At 47.8% G+C, this 19,802-nt stretch overlaps 1 protein-coding gene across 1 annotated transcript; it reads right to left on the minus strand.

Moving 5' to 3' along the window:
- Positions 1–10,126: 10,126 nt before the first annotated feature.
- Positions 10,127–15,915, minus strand: LOC135365995 (uncharacterized). Its single transcript, XM_064598642.1, has 4 exons — positions 15,617–15,915; positions 14,345–14,506; positions 11,144–11,407; positions 10,127–10,419 (listed from the first exon to the last, which is right to left on the minus strand). Exons 1-4 carry the CDS (start codon positions 15,859–15,861, stop codon positions 10,233–10,235), a joined length of 858 nt encoding a protein of 285 aa, XP_064454712.1. The 5' UTR covers positions 15,862–15,915; the 3' UTR covers positions 10,127–10,232.
- Positions 15,916–19,802: the final 3,887 nt, after the last annotated feature.

Below are 19,802 nucleotides of genomic sequence, written 5' to 3' on the forward strand. Positions count from 1 at the left end.
TCCGCAATCAAACATGCCAATGTTTCCGATCCCTTGCTGCAACTGGCAGTGGTTCCATGAACCTTATGATGGCCCATTCGGCTCTTGGAAGCTCAAAGACAACCACCGCTCTGCTCCACAGAAGCAACGGAATCTGACACTGGCGGAAACAGTGCTCCGGCGACTCCGAGGTGCCGCCAGACGGGCAGTGATCCGTACGACAGATATGGAGCGGCAGGACACCATGAGCCAGCTTCCATTGGAGGCTCGCCCGACGAGCGTCCAACCAGCTGGCCACGATACGTTGCGAGGCACTCTCGGACTGTGAAGCACCTCAAAGAGAGCACGGATCTGAAGTGCTACACATCGCTCCGTGATAGCCGGCACGCCCAACCCTCCCCGATCACGCGTGAGATACAGATGTGACCTCACGGAAGGACCACCCACGGCACCAGGCAGGGAGGGAACCAGCGGTGCTTCCGTGAGAGCGGCGTAGAAATCGCTGGCTTCCCAAAGAGAAACGTCAGCGTCCGGGGACATCTCGCGTACGCGTCTGACGGCAGCTATGCAAGCTGCGAACAGGGGGGAAGGCGAACTTCTGCTCGCGGACGGCTGTCATTGGTATCGGTGAACCACCGGACGGCGTGACCGAGCAAATAGGTCACCAAAGCGCACGCTGGACTGTGAAGCGCCTCATAGAGAGCACAGATCTGAAGTGCTAAACATCGCTCCGTGCCGCAACCGGCACGCCCAACCCGCCCCAATCACGCGTGAGATACCGATGTGACGTCCTGACCCATTCAACTGAACCAGCCTACAGGAAACAAAAGGCCTTATGACAACTCGAATTACTACAGGGGGCAGACATACAGCAGCGAGGAACCACAGTCAAAGTGAGGGGCAGGTCTACATATTTGAGTTCACGGAGAACAGCGGAGGAACGTGCGCTCTCAGCCAGTTCATACATGATACCCCACTACCACCGAAGACAACACCGAGGATTTTCACTAGGTTTTTTGAGGGTACGCCATAGGGGGCAACGCGAGAAGGTTGTGCATCAATGTAGAGGGCACCGCTCTTAGGCCGGTTGAGTTGTGCGCCAGATACTTTACCAATATCATCGAAAGCCTTCAGTACAGGTTCAAGGCAAGCTTCCCCTGGTAGCATGAGGGAGATATCATCTGCGTACGCGAAAACAGGAGGGGGCAACCCCCAGGAGAAGAACAGGGAGGGAGCTTGATTGCGGCAGCGTATAGTGCAGGAGAAAGGGTACAGCCCTGCAGTACACGGGGCGTAATTTCAATCGGACGCGATAGACGGCCATCAACGGAGACCAGGCTTTTCGCACCGAGGTACAACACTACCAAAAGACGAATCCACGCTTCATGAAAGCAGTAACCTGTTAGCATGGATAACACATACAAATGACGCACTCTGTCAAAAGCTTGTCTGGTCGAACGAAGCTAACATCGCTGTTAGCTGTCTCAGGTTAGCTGCAACGTAGGAAAAAATCCTCCCGGGAACACCAACGCAAGGATGCTGCCCCGACGACCGGGTTATTGCCCGCTGCAACTTAGGCGTGTGTTATCATCAAGCAGGAGAACTACCTATGGAGGTAGTCCCCTTTGCACTGACACTATACTGCACGTTGCACTCCCACAAGCTAGATAAACAAGCTAGCACGAAGGAAAGTAATGCTTAGTAGTGGACAACGTACCTTCCATGAGTTTCTTCGGAGAGCACAGACGAAGTTAGCCAGCGTCTTTCTAACTCCACAGCGCCAAGAACTGCTCTCTCCTGTGTAGAACCCGGGGAACACCCGCTCGAACGAGGCTTAGAACGTGTGGCGGCCCCCGAGCACGACCGCTGTGTACCGCTATGCAGCGCGCTATCCACACTTGGTAGTTGATCTCCACGGCTAAAAGAATGAACTGCCGTCTATCCCGGATTGGAACGGGAAGTTGAAGGAGCGTTTGAATGGGGCTCCAGCGAATCTGTGGAACTCCATACCGCTCGTCAGCTCTGTGCCACAAAACGTCGGGAACGAGACGCTCGTGAAAAGCGTGCTGCGCAGTTTCATGGCTAGAGCAGAAAGGACAGCGAGGCGAGGTGAGAGCATAGCGGTACAAACGATCCCTGAGTGGCAGGACGTCCTGTGGTGTAGCGTAGCGCCACGCCATCTGACGCGGAACAGATAGCCCTGGTGCACACGTAAGTGCTGGAAGTATGCGCCCAGCAGAAACACATAGAACTGCCTCACTGACCATGTCGGACCAGGCGACGGACTGATGACACACACGTACCCTTTTAAGTGGGGAGTTGTAAACTCTGAGCGCGGCCTATTCTGTAGAAAGGAACAAAAGAAACGAATCTCCGGGCCAAGAAGGTATTGTGTAAAAGCTCATGTGCAGGATGGCTAGGTTCACCCAGGGCATAAAAAATGGCATTTGTACCTAAAGCAAGACGACAGCAAAATTCTTTCCCGGAACAGCACCGCAAGCGGTGCTGCCCCGACGACCTTGTTATCGGCCGTACCGTTCAAAGACACGGTCCACCCAGGGGCGGACCGCGTTATCAAGGGGCCCTTCTCCAAATATGAAGGACCGGCTCACTTTCGCCTCCCTCCACCGCGAAAGATTAGTACGTGTGTGTATTGTCATCAAGCAGGAGACCCAGGAGAAAGCGGACAGCCCTGGCGCACACCGCGCGTAACCTCAATTGGACGCGATAGACCACCAGCAACGGAGACCAGGCTTTTCGCACCACGGTACAACACTTCCACAACGCGAATCCACGCTTCATGAAAGCCGTAAGCTGTAAGCATGGAAAACAGACACGAATGACGCACTCTGTCAAAAGCTTTTGCCTGGTCGAACGAGGCCAACACCGCTGTTAGCTGTCTCAGGTTTACCCACTGGATGGTGTCACGGATGGCCATCCTGTGGAGGACGATGACCTGCCAGGGACTGAACAGGCTTGACATGGGTGCAACACCTTCTCCAACTGCGGCGAAACACATAGGAGAAGCGCCTTGGCTAGAATTTTGTAGTCGCAAGTCAAAAGTGTTATGGGGCGATACGCATCCGGGTCCTGCTTTCTTGACGCGTCTTTGCAGAGAAGGACAATTATGCCACTCTGCATTGTGGAGCAGAGCGTGCCTCGCGACAAGCATTGATTACCTATACGAGTTAAAGCACCGCCAATTACCCTCCAGAAACGTTTGTAGAACTCGACTGGTAGGCCATCAACGCCCGGGCACTTCCCGCTCGGTATTGATGAAACAGCGGCAAAAAGTTCATTTTGCGTGAGCGGCCCTGAGTCTGCGAACTCCATAATTTGTTTCACCGGGAGTGGGCACTCTGGGCTAACCACCGGCTCGTTGGATGATGACTCTTGGTTGTGTGAGAAGTGAGCCGTCCGCTGACCGGACAACGGCGATATCCGAGGCCGTGTTTCCTGCCACATAGCACCGGAGGAGTAAGCGGGAGCAGTATGCTTCACCCGACACCAGCGTTCGACGTTTCGCTGCGCTGCGAAATTGCGCCAGGAGCGCATTCTCATGGCCATCAGGCGCCTCTGCACATCCGCTATATCAGATGCAGTGTCATGGCTGCGAGAGCCAGTCAGTGCGTGTATTCCAGGTCATGTTTGCTAAGAGATGAATGCCAGGCATTTGTAAGAATCTGCTCGTTGCAGAAAGACGTTATCGATTGTGTAAGAAAACGGGGGAAGGCTGCAGACCAGACACTGAGAGAGAGTGTGTATTGGCATCAAATGGAAGGCCGGCCACAGGGGCAGGCTTCCTGCAGCATCTCAAATAGACTCGAACAACATCCTGAATACCACCAGCCACTGTAACGATTTACGATTGATAGTCCACTGGATAACGACACATGTTTTGTAAGTCACTGCTCTCATCCATTCTTTTAATAGAAGTTCACTTTATACGGTGTGCACTTTCGAGCAAGCAGTTCTGTAAGAACCACCACCGTCCATTGGTGGTAGTGGTGCCGCGTTTGAGAGCCCTAGCGGCCTTATCGGACAACATACATTTCAGCGCCCTACAGCCGATAGCGCGGAAAGATATATAGAAATGCATACGCTTTCTTAAAAGGATAGCGCCGTAAAAGACCGCTTCTAAATGCCATCCCTCCCAATCATATTTTAACGCGTAAGAACTGGAGCTGCAGGCGCCCTTAGGGCAGCCACCTAGCTCCAATACACCATAACCCAGTTAAACTTATCTTATCTTATCTTATAAGGTAATTTAACGCCTGCGTTTTCCTGAGACAACACCTTTCCTTGTGACAGAACTGTGGCGCTTTGCCAATATGAACTGTGATGAATCCTACATACAATTGCAATTTTAAGTTTTCAAAATATGTCCGAAAATCGTTGTCTAATCCGGCTAAAGATGGTACCTGCGTGGGTGTTTAATTTGTCGAGGAATTCCTGAGGTAGTGCATGCCGGCTATTTTTGTTTTTATTTATTTATTTTACCCCAAGAGCCCTTACGGGTATTACACGGGGGTGGGAAAAACGGAGTTGCTGTTGCACTACGGTAATTGCACAGTTGCAGTAGAATCAACAAATCAAAATAAAATGTAGTGAACATTTTGCAATTGGGAGAAAACAAAAGAAAAGAGCACGAACGATTGGTGGTTGACCTGTGGGAATGGTACAGAAAAATCGGTGAAAGAGGGATAACTTTGAAATAGTACGATGATGTGCTAAGGTCGAGAGGTTAAGGTCAGCGTTCAGTTCAGTTATTGACGTCGTGGTACAGAAATTGTTGAATATGAATCGTGTAGCCCTGTTTTGGAAGCGTTCAAGACTGTCAATGAGGGTTCTTTGAGCAGGATCCGATATTGGCATATCGGAGGCATATTCCAGATTTGGGCGAATGGGAACGAGATATGTTAGACGCTTTATGTGAGGAGGTGCCTGCTTTAAGGTTCGATGGATAATGCCAAGTGAACGATTAGCGTTCGAGATTATGTACTCAGTGCTCAGGGCCGCCGCGAGGCGAGTTTGCGCCCAGGGAAGGGCAAATCTGAAGCGCCCCCCCCCCGCCCCCCCTGCCGTCAGAAACCCTGTAAACAAAGAAAAGAATACGCTTATTTGCACTGCCGAGATCGTAAATTCAAATTCTCTTCATTCCCGCTTTATACTGTCCAACCAACCTGCCAGGGCCTGCCGTTCGGCGCCCGCTCTGGCGAGGGCGCCCTGGGCGGCTGCCCCTCTCGCATCCCAGTCGCTACGGCTCTGTCAATGCGTGTATTCCAGGTCATGTTTGCTGAGAGATGAATGCTAGATATTTGTAAGAATCTGCTCGTGGCAGAGTGACGTTATCGATTGTGTAAGAAAATGGGGGAAGGCTGCAGAGTCATCGTCGTGAGAAAGAGACATTGTTACATTTGTTTATGTTCAAGGTCCTATTGAAGCCAACTGTACTATGTGCGTTTCCTAGCCAAAAGATCACGCTAAAATCCAGCATTGGTCTCGTCAGCCTGACGGAAGTGTTTCATCGAGGCAAAATCGGAAGCAAAAGATGTGAGAACTCTCTCAGGTCCCCGAGGGTTCTCCTCTCCGCAGGACTCCCTGGGGATAACATACTTACTGGTAATACACCAGCAGTCATGCAAGTACGTTGATTTAATTACGACGTTTAAGTTTTCGAATATCAGTTTCTGTCTGCCTTTCGTGGCCAGTCCCTCTGCTCTGAACAGTGGACAAGGGAAGCGTTGTCGGTAAAATTACCACAAAGCGAAGGCTGATAGCGCAGGAAACGAAGTTTGTGGTCGAGCTATGCTTTGCTTATATACGTGTAAGCCAATGGAGGATCAAAATGGATCAAGAACGGGGATAATGCTTGCTTCTCTTTTAAAATTCTGCGTTAGCGTCGCGATCGACGCAACTGTGGCTATCGAGTGGCGTACATGGACAAACGTGGACTGATGGGGAGAGGACAGCAGGGAGAATTGGGAGACAGGGGAGCCTGGTATGTTTTGTATGTCCAAGCTAGCGCCGCGAAGCAGCTGTGTCAATGGGGGCGTAAAGACGTGTACAGACGGGGGAGACATCGCGGGTTAGTGTACGACCTGGACCGACATTCGTCCGGAAAACCTCAGCCAGCAATGCCGGCGCAATATTAACCATGGCCATAATGTAAAGGGAATAAATGGCAATGCAAATATATCGGCAGAGACCAAGTTTCGGGCCCTGCGCCGTCTGTGTCTATACGAAGCATCGGCCGAAAGTCAAATGTCCTGCACAGTAAAGTCGGAACATATCTCACATGTACACTTCGTTCAACCGCGGGACGGTAAGATCGCGCGTGCGATTAAGTGCATACTTGATATTAAAAAAAGAAGTAATCCCTGGTTGAGGGCTTCGTGCGCGGGGCCTAAGGCGGTCGCCTTACTCGCCCCCCCCCCCCATCGCTGGCCCTGGTCTCTACGCGTGTTCTCTACTGTGTTCCAGCCTCAGAACATCAATTCCCATCGTGTTCCACGTACATGTCATATTTGACCACGCCTATTCCACATACGTTTCACAGACGCCGCATTTCTGAAAATTATTTTTCGTGCACAAGGGATAGTAAGAGAAGAAATTAGTCGTGCCAGAACACGGGAATGGGACATCATCTATGAATATATATATAAAAAAATCTTATTTGTGTTTGCGTGTGTGAATTGCCTCACACAGTTAAAACGAAAATGACTTCTTGTTGTTGAACTACATAGAACAACACCACGCTCTATTCCATGTTCACAACCATGGCGTTTATGCTGATCAAATATTTATTTATTAAATAAGGTAAATGTTGGTCATGAAGTCACATGCTCGACAAACGGGTCAAGTCGTGAGGGGTACTTCGGAACGATCGGTGAAAAAATTGCTGCACATGGTAGTTGCATGGTGCATAACATCAACAGTATACCTTTCATCAACTTTGTTTCTTTCTCGTGTGACGAATTATGCCTCAAATAAGCGAGCTATCAAACCGAAACAGGAATGTGGAGAGAAGTCTCGCGAAACCTTTCCCTTCCGAAGGCCAGCGCGTTACGTCACCCTGCATGGAGCGGGCAAGTACACTCTTAAAAATGAACTTCACCGCATATAGCACGCTCTTAGCCAACCATTATCTCGAATGATACCGCTATGTGCCGTGATTTGTTCAAAGCGGTAGGCGTACGCCTTTTCTGTGACACTTATGCGGTTCATAATTGTCACAAAAATGGCGTACGCCTCCCGTTTTCATCAAATCAGGGCAGATAACGATATCATTCGAGGTTATGGTTGGCTAGGAGCGTGCTATGCGGTGAAGTTCATTTTTAAGAGTGTAGTATACCACGCCGGTCGTAGCCGCTGCGTTACATTCCCGGAACAAAACAATGGGCGAAGATTGGGGATCAGATCACTCAGACACAGATGAAAAAAAAAAAAAAAAGAAAACGGTCATCTGCTTCTCTGAGAGCGAAAAAAAAAAAAAAAGCGCAGAAATGGAATGACTAATGCACGGTGACGTCGGCCAAGCAGAGAAAAGAAGAAGTACTTCCATCGACGTTCGGTGGGAGCCAAACTTTTTCAAATTTCGAAAAGTCGTTTTTATGATTCCACCTTCGTTTTCAAATGAGATATTTCACAACTGTGTTCAGTTCGTGTAAATGATTGCGTGAATACCGCACGCTTGAAATCCATTTGGTTTAATGATAGATACCTTCCAACATCTAAATCTGACACCTAGTACTAAATCGTCTAATTATATGTCACAACTACCAAGTGCAGCAGCACTACAACCGTGGCGTGGTTCCAGGTATTCGCACATTGCATTGCGTATCAAGGCGTTGTACGTGTAAGAGGCCGCCCAGCGTTGATATTTCCTGGTGATTCCTGACGAACACGACATATAGGTGCTCCAAGTAAATGGCATTTTCATTCCAAAATGACAGTTTTTGCGAAACCGAAACGAGGATCCCCACCAACGGGCGGCACAGTGGCGTCCCTAGTGGGGGTCTCGCTGCATCCGAAGTAATTCTACGGTGGTGGTGGTGGTGATGGTGAAAGGGCTTGCCGTAATTCTACGAAAACGATGCGATAAAAGGCGTTATCAAATCCAAGCTTAGCAATGTGACGTCACTCGATCGCCTCGAAGAAAGAGTGTGATTGGCTGTACTAAAACTCACTAATCGCGTCGCAAGCAGTACTACTGTGTTCATAAGATGTAAAGTGAACTGGCAATCACCGGAAGCACCAATCGGAAGCCATAATAAAATATATAAGGTATTTACGCCGTTGAGAGCTTATTGTGATTATGAGTGAGAGGACAAAAATGTGCGTTTGTAAGTGTACTGGGCATGCGCCAAACGTGTACTCCAGAACATGTGTTGGACAACTGTTCCATTGAACATTGTTCCATTATGACAATTCGATGACCGATCGAAGTCTGAATAGCGTCATCTGGGGTCCCATTTGCGCACAGCGATGCACTATGGGATGCACGTTTGACGGACGAAGACGAAGACTTCCTGTACTCTTCGAATTTCGTTCCTATGATGTCATCGACGGGCTCTTCTACCTCCGTCAAGCTGAACGCCACAGGAGCCGATCTCGGAGCGTCGATATCCTTCCGTAAAAGACTCCATGACGTCCTTGCAGTAACAACCCCCGAGCACAATGCGACGGACTCCTCCGAATGGCCCATCACAGTGCTTAGAGTGGTCATACTGACATCCATCATGGCTTCGGTGTTCGCATTCAAGTTTGGCAACAACCAGCAGATGAAACGGCTGAGTCGGATTTGCTCTCTATGGCTAGCATTCGTCGCTACTGTTTCACTGCTCACAGAGAGCGTCGTGGTGGTCCTGATATGGGCGGTGGCCGGCCTGGTCGCGTTCAGTGTCGTCTGCGATTCAGACGCGCTAACGCAAGTGAGATCGTGGTCGCGACGTCGTTGTTTTTCGACTACGAAGAACGAAGAGTGTGTTACGAAGAGAAATGTGGCCTCGTCTCCGCTGCCCGAAGGTGGTGCTGACGGCGACGTCGCTTGAAGGCGGTCACGGAAACGTAATTTTCGAGGGCGGCTCTGGTCGTTATGTGAATACGTGTTGTTTGTGCTCTGTTGGAATCGCTGAAATAACACGTCATGATAGCAATGAACAAATTGTGTGTCTAAGTTGTGAGTTTGAATGTTTAAGTATGTATGTTAAGTATGTTAAGTATGTGTAAGATGCAATACGAGCGAGTATTGCTTTAAAGGAAAAGGGGTGAAGATGGCGCGTATATCGTGGTTGGAGGAGTTCTAGATACGAAAAGCACTGTAATCTAAAATTGCTTCTCGACGTATCGGACAAAAACTTCTGTCGCGAAATTTTTCTTGTCTTCAAGGGCGGAATATTGTTTTTACTCATCTACCGTATGCATGAAAAATAAAACTCATAGCTTTCCGTTGTATTGCTTCGAGTTTATATCAACAACCTCCCGCTTTATAACCAACAAAAGCGTTGATGAACTATGTAACATTGCAAACAACGTTATGCTCCAACTATCCTGTTGGTTAATACAAAATAAACTGATAGCTAATCAATAAAACAACATACATCATCTTCCACCCTAAAAATAAACACCTTAAAACAGAAAAAGAGATTTTTTTTTGTAGGACCATACATAGAGTAAATCATACAAGATTTCTCGGAATCACCATTGATCACAAACTTTCCTGGGAAAACCACATTGATTCGTTATGCAAAAGTATCTATTCTTCAAACACAGTATTGTTTAGGCTCCGTGACATATCTCCTTTGTCCTCACTACTTATTGTTTATACCACTCACTGATTCATTCGAGAATATCATACTGTGCGCTTGTCTACGGCATAACCTACCAATCATCACTACACAATCTCCAGGTAGCCCAGAATAACTGCATTAGAACCATCATGAAGATTAGAGGCACACCTGTACCCTGTATTAAACCTTTTACCTGTGGGTAAACATCTGACGCATCGCGCTCTGTTACTTACGTATAAATTACTACATTACCAGGTTTCTATGCCACCCACATCGACATCGTCTACAATACTAACGCTGCATTCACTCAATCATCTCACCTGCGTCTTCTCTCAATACCGCAATGCAGAACAAACTATGATATCTTTCGGTTTATTTACTTCTCATCGAAACCCCGATACACCGTGCCACATACACGGTGTATCAGGTGCTATCAATACATGAGAGTCATTGCCGTGCTCGCTACATTGGTTCTCCACCGCGACTGATCCAATCAAAGTCGGCGTCGCTCATCAACACAAGAACCAGGCGGTCTGCCTTGAAGGGCGGCACGTAGCGTCTCTGGAGTCGTCTCCGCAATGCTTCCACCAGGGGCGCTGGGAGACCAATCTCTTCAGCGTACGTCACCATGTCCTGCAAGCTGAGATACCTGCGGGGACCCACCACGTGATATGGCGTTTACCAGTTTAGTTAAACTACTAGTTAAACTACCTGATTTTAGTTAAAAAGTAGTTATCAACTACTTGCAGAAATGTAGTGGCAACTACTAGTCAAACTACTATTTTAAGTAGTTAACTACGGTAGTTACGGTTACTGAAGGCGCCAACTACTTCCGATTTTGCCGCAAGCTTTACGGCACGATTGTGCTTCCGACTTGTGTTTAGCTTGACCTACTTGTTTGATGAGAACGGAGGTGTAGAGCAATTGTGTCGTGCATGTGTACTAAATCTTCACTCTTAATGCTTGTCTAGTGAGGCCTCATTTGATTTGCTGTGAAATAATTCTGCAGTTTAGTTTATCGCGTAGGCACAGAAAAAATCCCGCCGCAAGCTTTGTATTTGACGATCGTAGCAATGGCTTGAGCCAAAGTTTATTATTGCTTGTGATTCATATTTAGGTGTCCAAGAACACAACAAGGGATTGGTCTTGGTGGACAACGTTTAGTAGTTATAGACGTAGTTGAACTACATTGCAGTAGTTAAAAAAGTAGTTTTAACTACCCCCCTGAAAAGTAGTTGAACTACTAGTTAAACTACTCAGTCACAAAGTAGTTAGTAGTTATAGTTAAACTACTGTAGGAGTAGTTAGTGGCCATCACTGGCGTTTACACCGTACATCTCTTTCTGCCCATACAAGTATAGAAAGCTGCTCGCCTGTAGTGGAGGGCATAGAGGGCTTCAAATGCACAGAAGCGGTGCGCCATGCTGTCTCGAAGCAGGCTGCGGATGCTGACGGACACGAGCCGGTCCAGCACGGATATGAAGATTTCTTCGGAGGTCAGTATGTAGGATATCAAGTGGACATAGATTTCGACAATCGTTCCAGTACTAGCTTCTTCGCTGCCGCCTCGGAGGACCTTACCCAGAACTGCCGTCGTCATCTCCGGCTCGGCTTGCAGTAACTGCTGCATGGCACACCTAAAAAAAAAAATAAAGACGAAAAATTTGAGAAAGAAATGCTATACACACTAGAAAGACAGAACCTCGTAGCATAATACGCTGGAAACCAACGGTAGGTCAGAGTGGTATTGTTCTTTAGGCCTTTGTGCTGGTCTGGATATATGATAACAGGTACAAAAGGGAGTATGTGCCTTTCTCTGCCAAAGTCGGAAACAATACGCGAAGACAGTTCATGTCTGCGCAGGGAGATGGTAAAGTTTGGAGATACCATGTGACGAAGTGGTTGTCCACTCCAAACGCAAGGTATATTGAGTTACGGCAAACGTGCATGTGCTGGCTTCGTGAGCAATAGACGAGTTCAAAAAATCCCAGAGTGCTTAGCGCCGCTTTGAACTGTGGGAGTTTACTAATACGAAAGAAACGAGTGGCCTCCAAACGGTTCCGATTTCTCCCCTACCGGTCCATTGTCCACGACGTGTCAAGGATAAGCGAAATCAAAATGTGAAGGATTATGCTTCGTTCCCCCTCTCAGCAAACGCCCAGGATGCAATGCGTGCGCAAAGAGCACTGGGATTTTCTGAACTTGTCTATTGTGAAAGGTTTTACGTCCTGTAACCTCCCCACTAGTGGAATGCTCTCTAGACATTTAAGGTACCTGAATAACACAAATCAGAAGCCACAAGTGTATCATTCGTCGCAAGTGGTTTGTACGCGAGAGTGTCAAGTGGTATAGCCCTGTTTCTGGAGCAGAGAAGAAGCTTTTATGATCAGCGTTCTTAGAGTTGTTAGTATGAAAAACTGGAATGTTTTGCGCTTTTGTTATCAAAGTCGGAGTAGTAATTCAGGCTATTCCTCCCACCACCGTATATCCAGCACAACAGCGTCTTGGAAGTATATTGTCATTCATCGATTTTGCTCCCCGTCCGACACTTACGTAAAACGGGTAAAAAAGCAAGACTAATTTGAACGATGATTTTGTTTGATGGCACCATAATCCCTTCACGTGTGTTATGAAAGAACGCGATTGCTAGAGTTGCTAAAGTTGCCAGTGTGCTTCCCATGCAGAAAGTGTTCAGACGTTACATAACACCCTCGATGGCAGCCACTGTACAGAATGACAGCGTTCACACCAGTATTTCGACGAGAGAGAAGGGCATACATTTCTCTGTGACAATTGAGGTAAATGCCACATAAGTGTCACAAAAATGCACTCGTCTTCGGTCTCCAGAAGAACCCAACGGAACACCATTTCCAATTTTACTACATTGTTAATTGGCTAGGCACCTGTTACGCACGTTTCTGTTTTCAGAGTGTATACAGCTCAAATAAAACTTCAACGCATAACATCACTCTCTTAGTCGATCATCATTCCGAACGATATTTTTTGACCCCCCAGCACCAAGATCTGCTGAAGACAGGAGGGCTACGCCTCTTTGAAGCTTTGAATTTTGAATTTTTTTGTCTAAAAAAGGCGTACCCCTACTGTTTTCAACAAGTCAGAGGGCGATATTACTCTGAATGAGAGTTGGTTCCAGGCAGTGTTACGTGGCGTTCTGTTTTAACAGTGGATACCAGGAGCACTGTGAGGTTGCCTAGTATCTGTTCGGTGCGATTCCTAAGGAAGACAGTATACTGCGAGATAACATCTTGAAGTGTACGTGTGGAGATTGTATTCTCTGTACACGATTCCATGTTGTCCCCCCCCCCTGAAGCCGGTCCAGGATACATACCAAACCCTGTCCCCCGCCCCTTCCTGCTGTCCTCTCTCCAGGTATCCATAGCTATGCTCCGTGCGCCGCTCATATACACAGTTGCTTCGCGGCGCTAATACGAAAAAAAAAAAAGATTCCATGTTCTTGAGCACGGAGAGCCCCAGGAGGGCAAGATGTGTTTGAGAACATCTCAGCCCATACTGCAGACTTGTGCGTAACGCGTTACTAGTAATTGCGTTACTTGTAATCAATTACTTTCTTTAGTAATTATTCGAGTAATCAGTTACTTTACTGTCAAAGTAATTTTTCGAGTAATCAATTACTTTTCTGAGTAATCGATTAGTCAGTAATTGATTACTTTTCTGGCAGAGATTAACTTATCTTTCAGGTGTTCTGCCCCAAGTCAAGCCCCTTGTGCCGTCAACCTTTGTTGGGTCATTCTACTACAGCAAGCGTAGGTCATTGTAATAACGTTATGTAATTTCAGGGTCTCCGTCCCTAATCTCTTCCTACACCAGTGTGGTACCTGATGCTTTGGAGGTTTAGTGAATCATGGGGAAGTTCCACGCAATGCTCTTCCACAATCGGGTCAACGTCATAAATACAGATGTACAGATCTACTTGTCCTAAGCGTTTTCGTTTTTCGTGTTATTTCAGCTGTTCCGCTGTTGGACCTTTGTTTTTGTTTGTTTAATTGTTTGTTTGTTTGTCTGTAAGGGAAAAAAGAGAAGAAATTGGACTTGTCTCTCGACTTTTTCTGCTACACCTGAGGCACACAAAGACGGGTATACTTTGCGTGAATGCAGAGTAACGACCGGAGTAACGCGTTACTTTTCTACTCGTTACTCAATTGCATTTGGAGTCGAGTAATTGGTAACGGTAATCAATTACATTTTCCGTAGAAGTAACGGTAACGGTAATCAATTACTTTTTTTGAGTAACGGGCACAAGTCTGGCCCATAGCCACAGTTCAGGGCCTAGTCTGTAGAACAGAAGCTCCTCATGCGGCAGGGACAATAAACACATATTGCCGTACTGAACATTCGCTACTTGAACTTGAGTTCAAAGCGCGGCGCTAAGCTCTCTGGGAGTTTTCTCATCTATCATGCCTCGCCAACTCGCCCGGTTTTTTCTTGTTACGAATCAAAACCATGTTCGAAGCCAGTTCACCGACGAAATCGCAAGGCAACAGGGAAGAACGCCACCCTTGCAGCGTGTAAGATTACTGTACGGCGAAAATGACCTTGTGAGCAGAAATATGTGCTCTGCAGGAGACTGCTGCCTCAAAGTCCGCAGCAAGGAAGTGATGAGGTGCTCCATGTTGCAAAGCTTGAGTCTGTAACAGTGACGAGCGATTGGGCCTGTGACGACGTCCAGAGCCAGCTTGACCACATTCTCGTTGGCGCTATACAAGGAAAAAAAAAAGACCTCAAATAGGAAGTCACGCTAACCGTCTTTTGTACCACTAGGTACCTCTTATCCTTCTCTGTAGCGCACTATAAGTTACCAAAGTAGGATGCCTCGTATGCCTGTTCTCTCCTCAAATCGGGATTGATAATGGCTTCATTCAGTGTATTAGTCTGAAGCGTGCTACATGATGAAGTTCTGTTCGTACCCACTCTAAAAGCAGAACTTCACCGCACAAGACTCTCTGCGCCAATCACTGCGCCTAAGGACAAAGTTATCCCTCTGGTTTGAAGACTGGGCCGTACGCCTTCTGTGTGGCAATTATTACTCCAAACATCGTACGGCTCCCATGAAAGAAACGATATCTGGATGGTGGTTAATTATGGGGCGAAGTTGTGTTTCTAGAGTGGTACCGGTACGCTTTGGTATCCACGCCATGTAGTTCCAAGTCAACGCTATATACAGGGTGTGTGCAGAAACACATGACCCGCATTTTTACATGTAACTCGTTGTCTACTTAGCCGAGGAACTTCCGGTGGCGCACGACGGCGTATTTATGCGTGCGAAAGCTACAAAAAAATCCTGGAAGCCATACTCAGTGTAAAAAAATAAACAGAGCGCGAAAACATGGGCTTCCATGCATTAGAATAGGGCGGTCATGACAGTGCATGGTAGTGGATTTCGGTCTCAGGAGAGTTATGTGCAGGCACCGCTAGGGGTACTGCCGATGAGCATCCATGTGGGACATCGTTTCGATTTATGCACCGATAGCTCCCCTAGCGGTACTTGAACACAACTCTCCTACGTCCACCGTGTTGCCCTTTCACACACACCCTGTTGTCCACCATGTTGCCCTATTCTGATGCACGGAAGCCGAAGTTTTCGTTGTTCCGTTTATTTTTTAAGCTGAGTATGGCTTCCACAATTTTTCTGGAGATTTCGCACGCATAAATGCGCCATCGTGCGCCACCGGAAGTTCGTTAGTTAGGTAGGCAACAAGCTATGTGCCTAAATGCGGGTCATGTTTTTCTGCACACACCCTGTATATTTATACTAATAATAATAGCGAAAAAAGAAAACAATGGACGCAAGACTCTCAAATTCTCACCTGAAGAGATAATTGTGCAAAACGAGGACTACCTCGTCCAGGAAGTCATCCACTTTGGCCAGTCGAAGAGCATCGCGTTTCAGAGACGCTAGGGCGACCATACCGTCGGGTTCCGTGAACCGTCGAAGCCGTTTCAGGAGTTGTCCAGCCCTGCGCCGTCTGCGTCTCCTTCGTACGACGGAGTCTAGAAGGCTTTGATATTTCCTACTGCACTGCTCCATGATCAACGGTTGATTGGTGAACATGGCTTTTGTGTAGTGTATAAGCTCTCATCCAAATATACAGAACGTCATCCACTGATCTTCTTCTTTCTCACATTCTCCACCAAGGGAGATTGTCCAGGGATAGTTGGTAATGAGACAGACAGTGGTTGAGAAGGTTGTTAATGTTACTAGTTACAAAGCATCTGACTTTTAGTTACAAATGAACGGGTTTAAAAGTATCTGAGTTACAGATAGATGCACAATGGAAGAAAGTACACTGATACAGTTGCCTCCAGTTACAGGATACTTCCAAAAATGTACTCAGTACTTTCAGAGTTACTTTTTGAGCTTTTGGGTTGGATTGGGCTCACTGATCAGGTTGATTTACCGATTGGTTGCATTACGATTAGTAAAGCAGGTTATCTTGGGTTACATGATGTGATTTCTTTTCTTTCTTATGGATTATGGATTCTGCGAGCACACATTCAGACACGAACCATTAAACATATTTATTCCAATAAAATAGACTCGACACTAACCATATAGCACACACTAAGAAATCAGAAACTTTTGATTTGATTTGATTTTAAGGAAAAATAAAATGGAGATTTCGGCATCACCACCGTGAGGCCAGCAACTCCACACCACTTGCACCAGCTACATTGTGAAGAACTTTTGGAACGAGCAACTTATCTCAGCTGTTTGCTTTTCTTCTTTACATACTTCACTTGCATACAATCTGTTTGCACGAAGAAGCATAGCCATCTCAGAATTCTTCTCCATCATGCGGGTTAGAAGATTTGTGTCGACGAGACCCCCCCCCCCCCCGAAGCTAAATAACCGCTACCCAGTGTTACCCAGTTCCCAGCTACCCAGTTACCCAGGCTTCAGTACCGGGAATCATTGCAAGGCGCTCAGGTCAGGTTGCCTAGCCGAATCCTCCTTTCTGTTCAGGTCGGTTTTTGAGAATCAAAAACCGGCCCCGAGGATCAACTCTAGTGTAGGGTTCAGTGCAGGATCGTTCAAGAATGCAGGCTTTCTAGTGTATTTACTAAACTGTTAGACGCGTTTCGCGGAAGTTCTCAGGCAGCCTTCGTACTGAGAATGCTTTTATTTCAATTCTGTTTCAGTTCATTTAAATATCATTGCTGGAGCATGTTTTGTAATGTTTGGTATAATTATAGGTTCGACCCGCGTCATCACTTAACGTAAAATTAATCTGGCATGCCGTCCTGTGGATCGCGACCATTGTCCCGACGCCAGTGCCAAGATGATCGTCCTGGACGTTGATCATGCCCATGCGAGCGACGCGGATCCGTAGCATCCGTCGACGAAAAAGTTATATTTTCATCCTTCGAGACCTGCCTTACTGTGGTCGATATAAACCCTGATGCGCGAATGTTCTCTGCCCCTGGAACGCCTACGAAATTGATGACGGTACGTGCCGCGCCTGCCTTCTCGTTCTCCACGGACGCACAGTCTGTGCCTGTCGGTTGACAGGCACCTTTCTGTGACGACAGTCGAGGAGGTTCTTGAGGGACAGCTTGTTCTGCGGGCGACTGGATTACGATTACTGGAGGTACAACTTGCTGGGGCACAGCAGGCTCCTGAATCAATGGGAATCCGTGCGTTGCCTGCGCCTGATAGGTGAACGGGAAGTAGAAGGGTGGAACAGTGTTCGGAGATTGCGTGCAACAGTGGGGTTGCAGGTAGGATTGCATGTGCGCAGCAGGACAAGGAATGGTAGCTTGCTGACATAGAGGCGTCGCGAAATACGAGTGCTGCGCACACGGCTGGGAGTGACATGTACCAGCACCGTTGGAGGCGTGACCAATATTTAAGTTGAGGGTGTGCAAGCAAGGCGATTCGTGACTGTTCTTCACAACCCGTTCTTTGCCATCCCCTTTGGCAGTCATCGAGTTCACCTGAATTTCGGAAGACAATGAGCTGGCTTCCAATGATGATGACGAGGAACTTTCGTCGTGCGAACGGACCACTTGCGCTCGGGAAGTTCTAGGGGACGCCATACTGCACGAAAACCGTGTAACTCTTCCTAAATTAGGCACACGTGCTGTCTTGGGCAGATATGCAGGTGGAGGGCCGGTGAGAGCTGAAAGTACCTGTGTAGGGGTCGACTGTCTCTGAGCAGGCGCAGCGGTAAGAAACTGTGGGGACCACCGCACCGGTAGCTCACGGTTCAGTGCTGTGTGCTCTTGATGCGTAATTTGGGTTTGCTTGGACGTCGACTTTTCGTTCACTGCCCGATTGGCTAATGTCAACTTGTCGGGTGGGTCCGTCCTAATGTAGTACTTGGAAAGACCTAAGATCAACGGAACGGCTATCCAGCTGAGTAAAGCAGCGATAAAATGACCAAACCAATGACCGATGAGCTCTGTTGTGAACATCCCACAGGTAACATCCAAAACTGCTGAGAACATATTCAGAGGAAATACGCAGGGATCGGTGATATCAGTATCGGTCGAAACTAATTTTCTAGCTCTAGCAATGAGGCGTTTCAAGAAGGACGAATAATATGAAGAAACCGTCGACTCCAGCCCGTTATTATCCGCGACAGTACGATTCTGTAACACCATCTCCATGAAATCGGGCCGTGTGTTGTAACGCTGTGCGAACGCGTAACGCGAGACGTTGAGTCCATCAGCTCTGATTGTATTGCCGAACGCTCGCGGGACAGGAGGCGTCGATACGCTACTGTTGCTTGAAGCGTTTCTGGAACCAACCGCAGAAGCACAGAGCGTGCCAAAACGTACCATTGACAGCAGCCCAGGCGCTGGAGCGAAAGATTCCTCTTCGACGGATTTCTGGACAGAGTCCCAAATGGGCTTCGCAGATTCGCCGTTACATTTCCCGTAGATTTCGCTGGGAAGTAGTCTCTCGAAGAGCTTTGACCTTTCTGTTGGAGGCCATAGTTTGTTGAAGGCTTCGTCCATAATACTGTACCTCCCAGACCGATACGGCGCACATAGGTAGCATTCCGGCATTGTGCCATACGGCGTCAGAAACATTGCGGTGGGAATCGCGCAGAGTATGTAAATGGTAAGAGCGGTGGCCGCCGCAAAGAAGACGTGCGCCAGGAAGTGAGAAAAGCCGCTTCTGCGATGCGGCTCAACGTTCAGATCCTGGGTAAACAAGCCGGCTGTCAAACCCGTGGCAAATCCGCAGACGGATACGAGAAGCATTATGTTTAACACAAGCAACAGAAACATGAACGTATCTTCTAAGAAGTGATATAGACCATGTTGCTCCTCGTATTTCTCTATTCTTGCCTCCAACGTCTCGACGGCATCAAGTGCGGTCTTGCGTTCACCGTCCAGGTCACTAGCTGGCAAGAGGGCGTCAGCTATGCGGAACCGTTCAACAGCCGTTGACTCTGCGACGTGCTCTACTATGCAACGCATATGTCGTTCATATTGCCTTCGACGTGCGGTGCAATCTTCTCTCGAAGGTCGAAGCACGTTCCCAACTGGCGTTGACCCGCCACCTGTCGTCTGCTTGCTCAAATTATCTAAGTCGTGTTTACAGTCTCGCAGCCAACTATCACTCTTGAGTAGCTTCTTCTTGATGAACTTCTGAAATTTGTCCGTGAAGCCCTCGGCGAAAAGTTGTCTGATGCGCTGTAACTTTCGCACCTTCCCAGACTTGTTTGAAGCCTGTCCACGTTCTTCAAATGTTATGTGCACGTAAGCTCTCAGGTTGCCGAATAGTGTGCTGTAGAGATCCGGAGCCTTATCTTTAAGGGCTCGTTCCATGCCGTCCCTCGTGCTGATAACGGAAATCAGCGTCATCACGAGGGCCACCAGCAAGATGACGAGACAAGTCACGTATGCGATATATGCCGTCCTGTACTTTCCAGTCACCTTCTGCGTCCTCTGGTACCTCCAACAACCAAGGAAACGTCCAGCAACTGTGATGATGACCACCGCAATGACGATAAGCAGGAACACCAGAAGAATGAAAATAAA

Source organism: Ornithodoros turicata, chromosome 8 (assembly GCF_037126465.1).
Source record: "Ornithodoros turicata isolate Travis chromosome 8, ASM3712646v1, whole genome shotgun sequence".
In the NCBI taxonomy this organism is placed as follows: Eukaryota; Metazoa; Arthropoda; class Arachnida; order Ixodida; family Argasidae; genus Ornithodoros; species Ornithodoros turicata.

What these genes read in the sequence shown, in the direction of transcription:
- LOC135365995 (XM_064598642.1), bottom strand. Translation starts at nt 15,861, where the DNA reads ATGTTCACCAATCAACCGTTGATCATGGAGCAGTGCAGTAGGAAATAT. An exon ending in CACATATTTCTGCTCACAAG is followed by an intron (nt 11,408 to 14,344) that starts GTCATTTTCGCC and finishes TTTTTTTTTTAG; the next exon opens with GTGTGCCATGCAGCAGTTAC. An exon ending in CTCTATGCCCTCCACTACAG is followed by an intron (nt 10,420 to 11,143) that starts GCGAGCAGCTTT and finishes GGGTCCCCGCAG; the next exon opens with GTATCTCAGCTTGCAGGACA.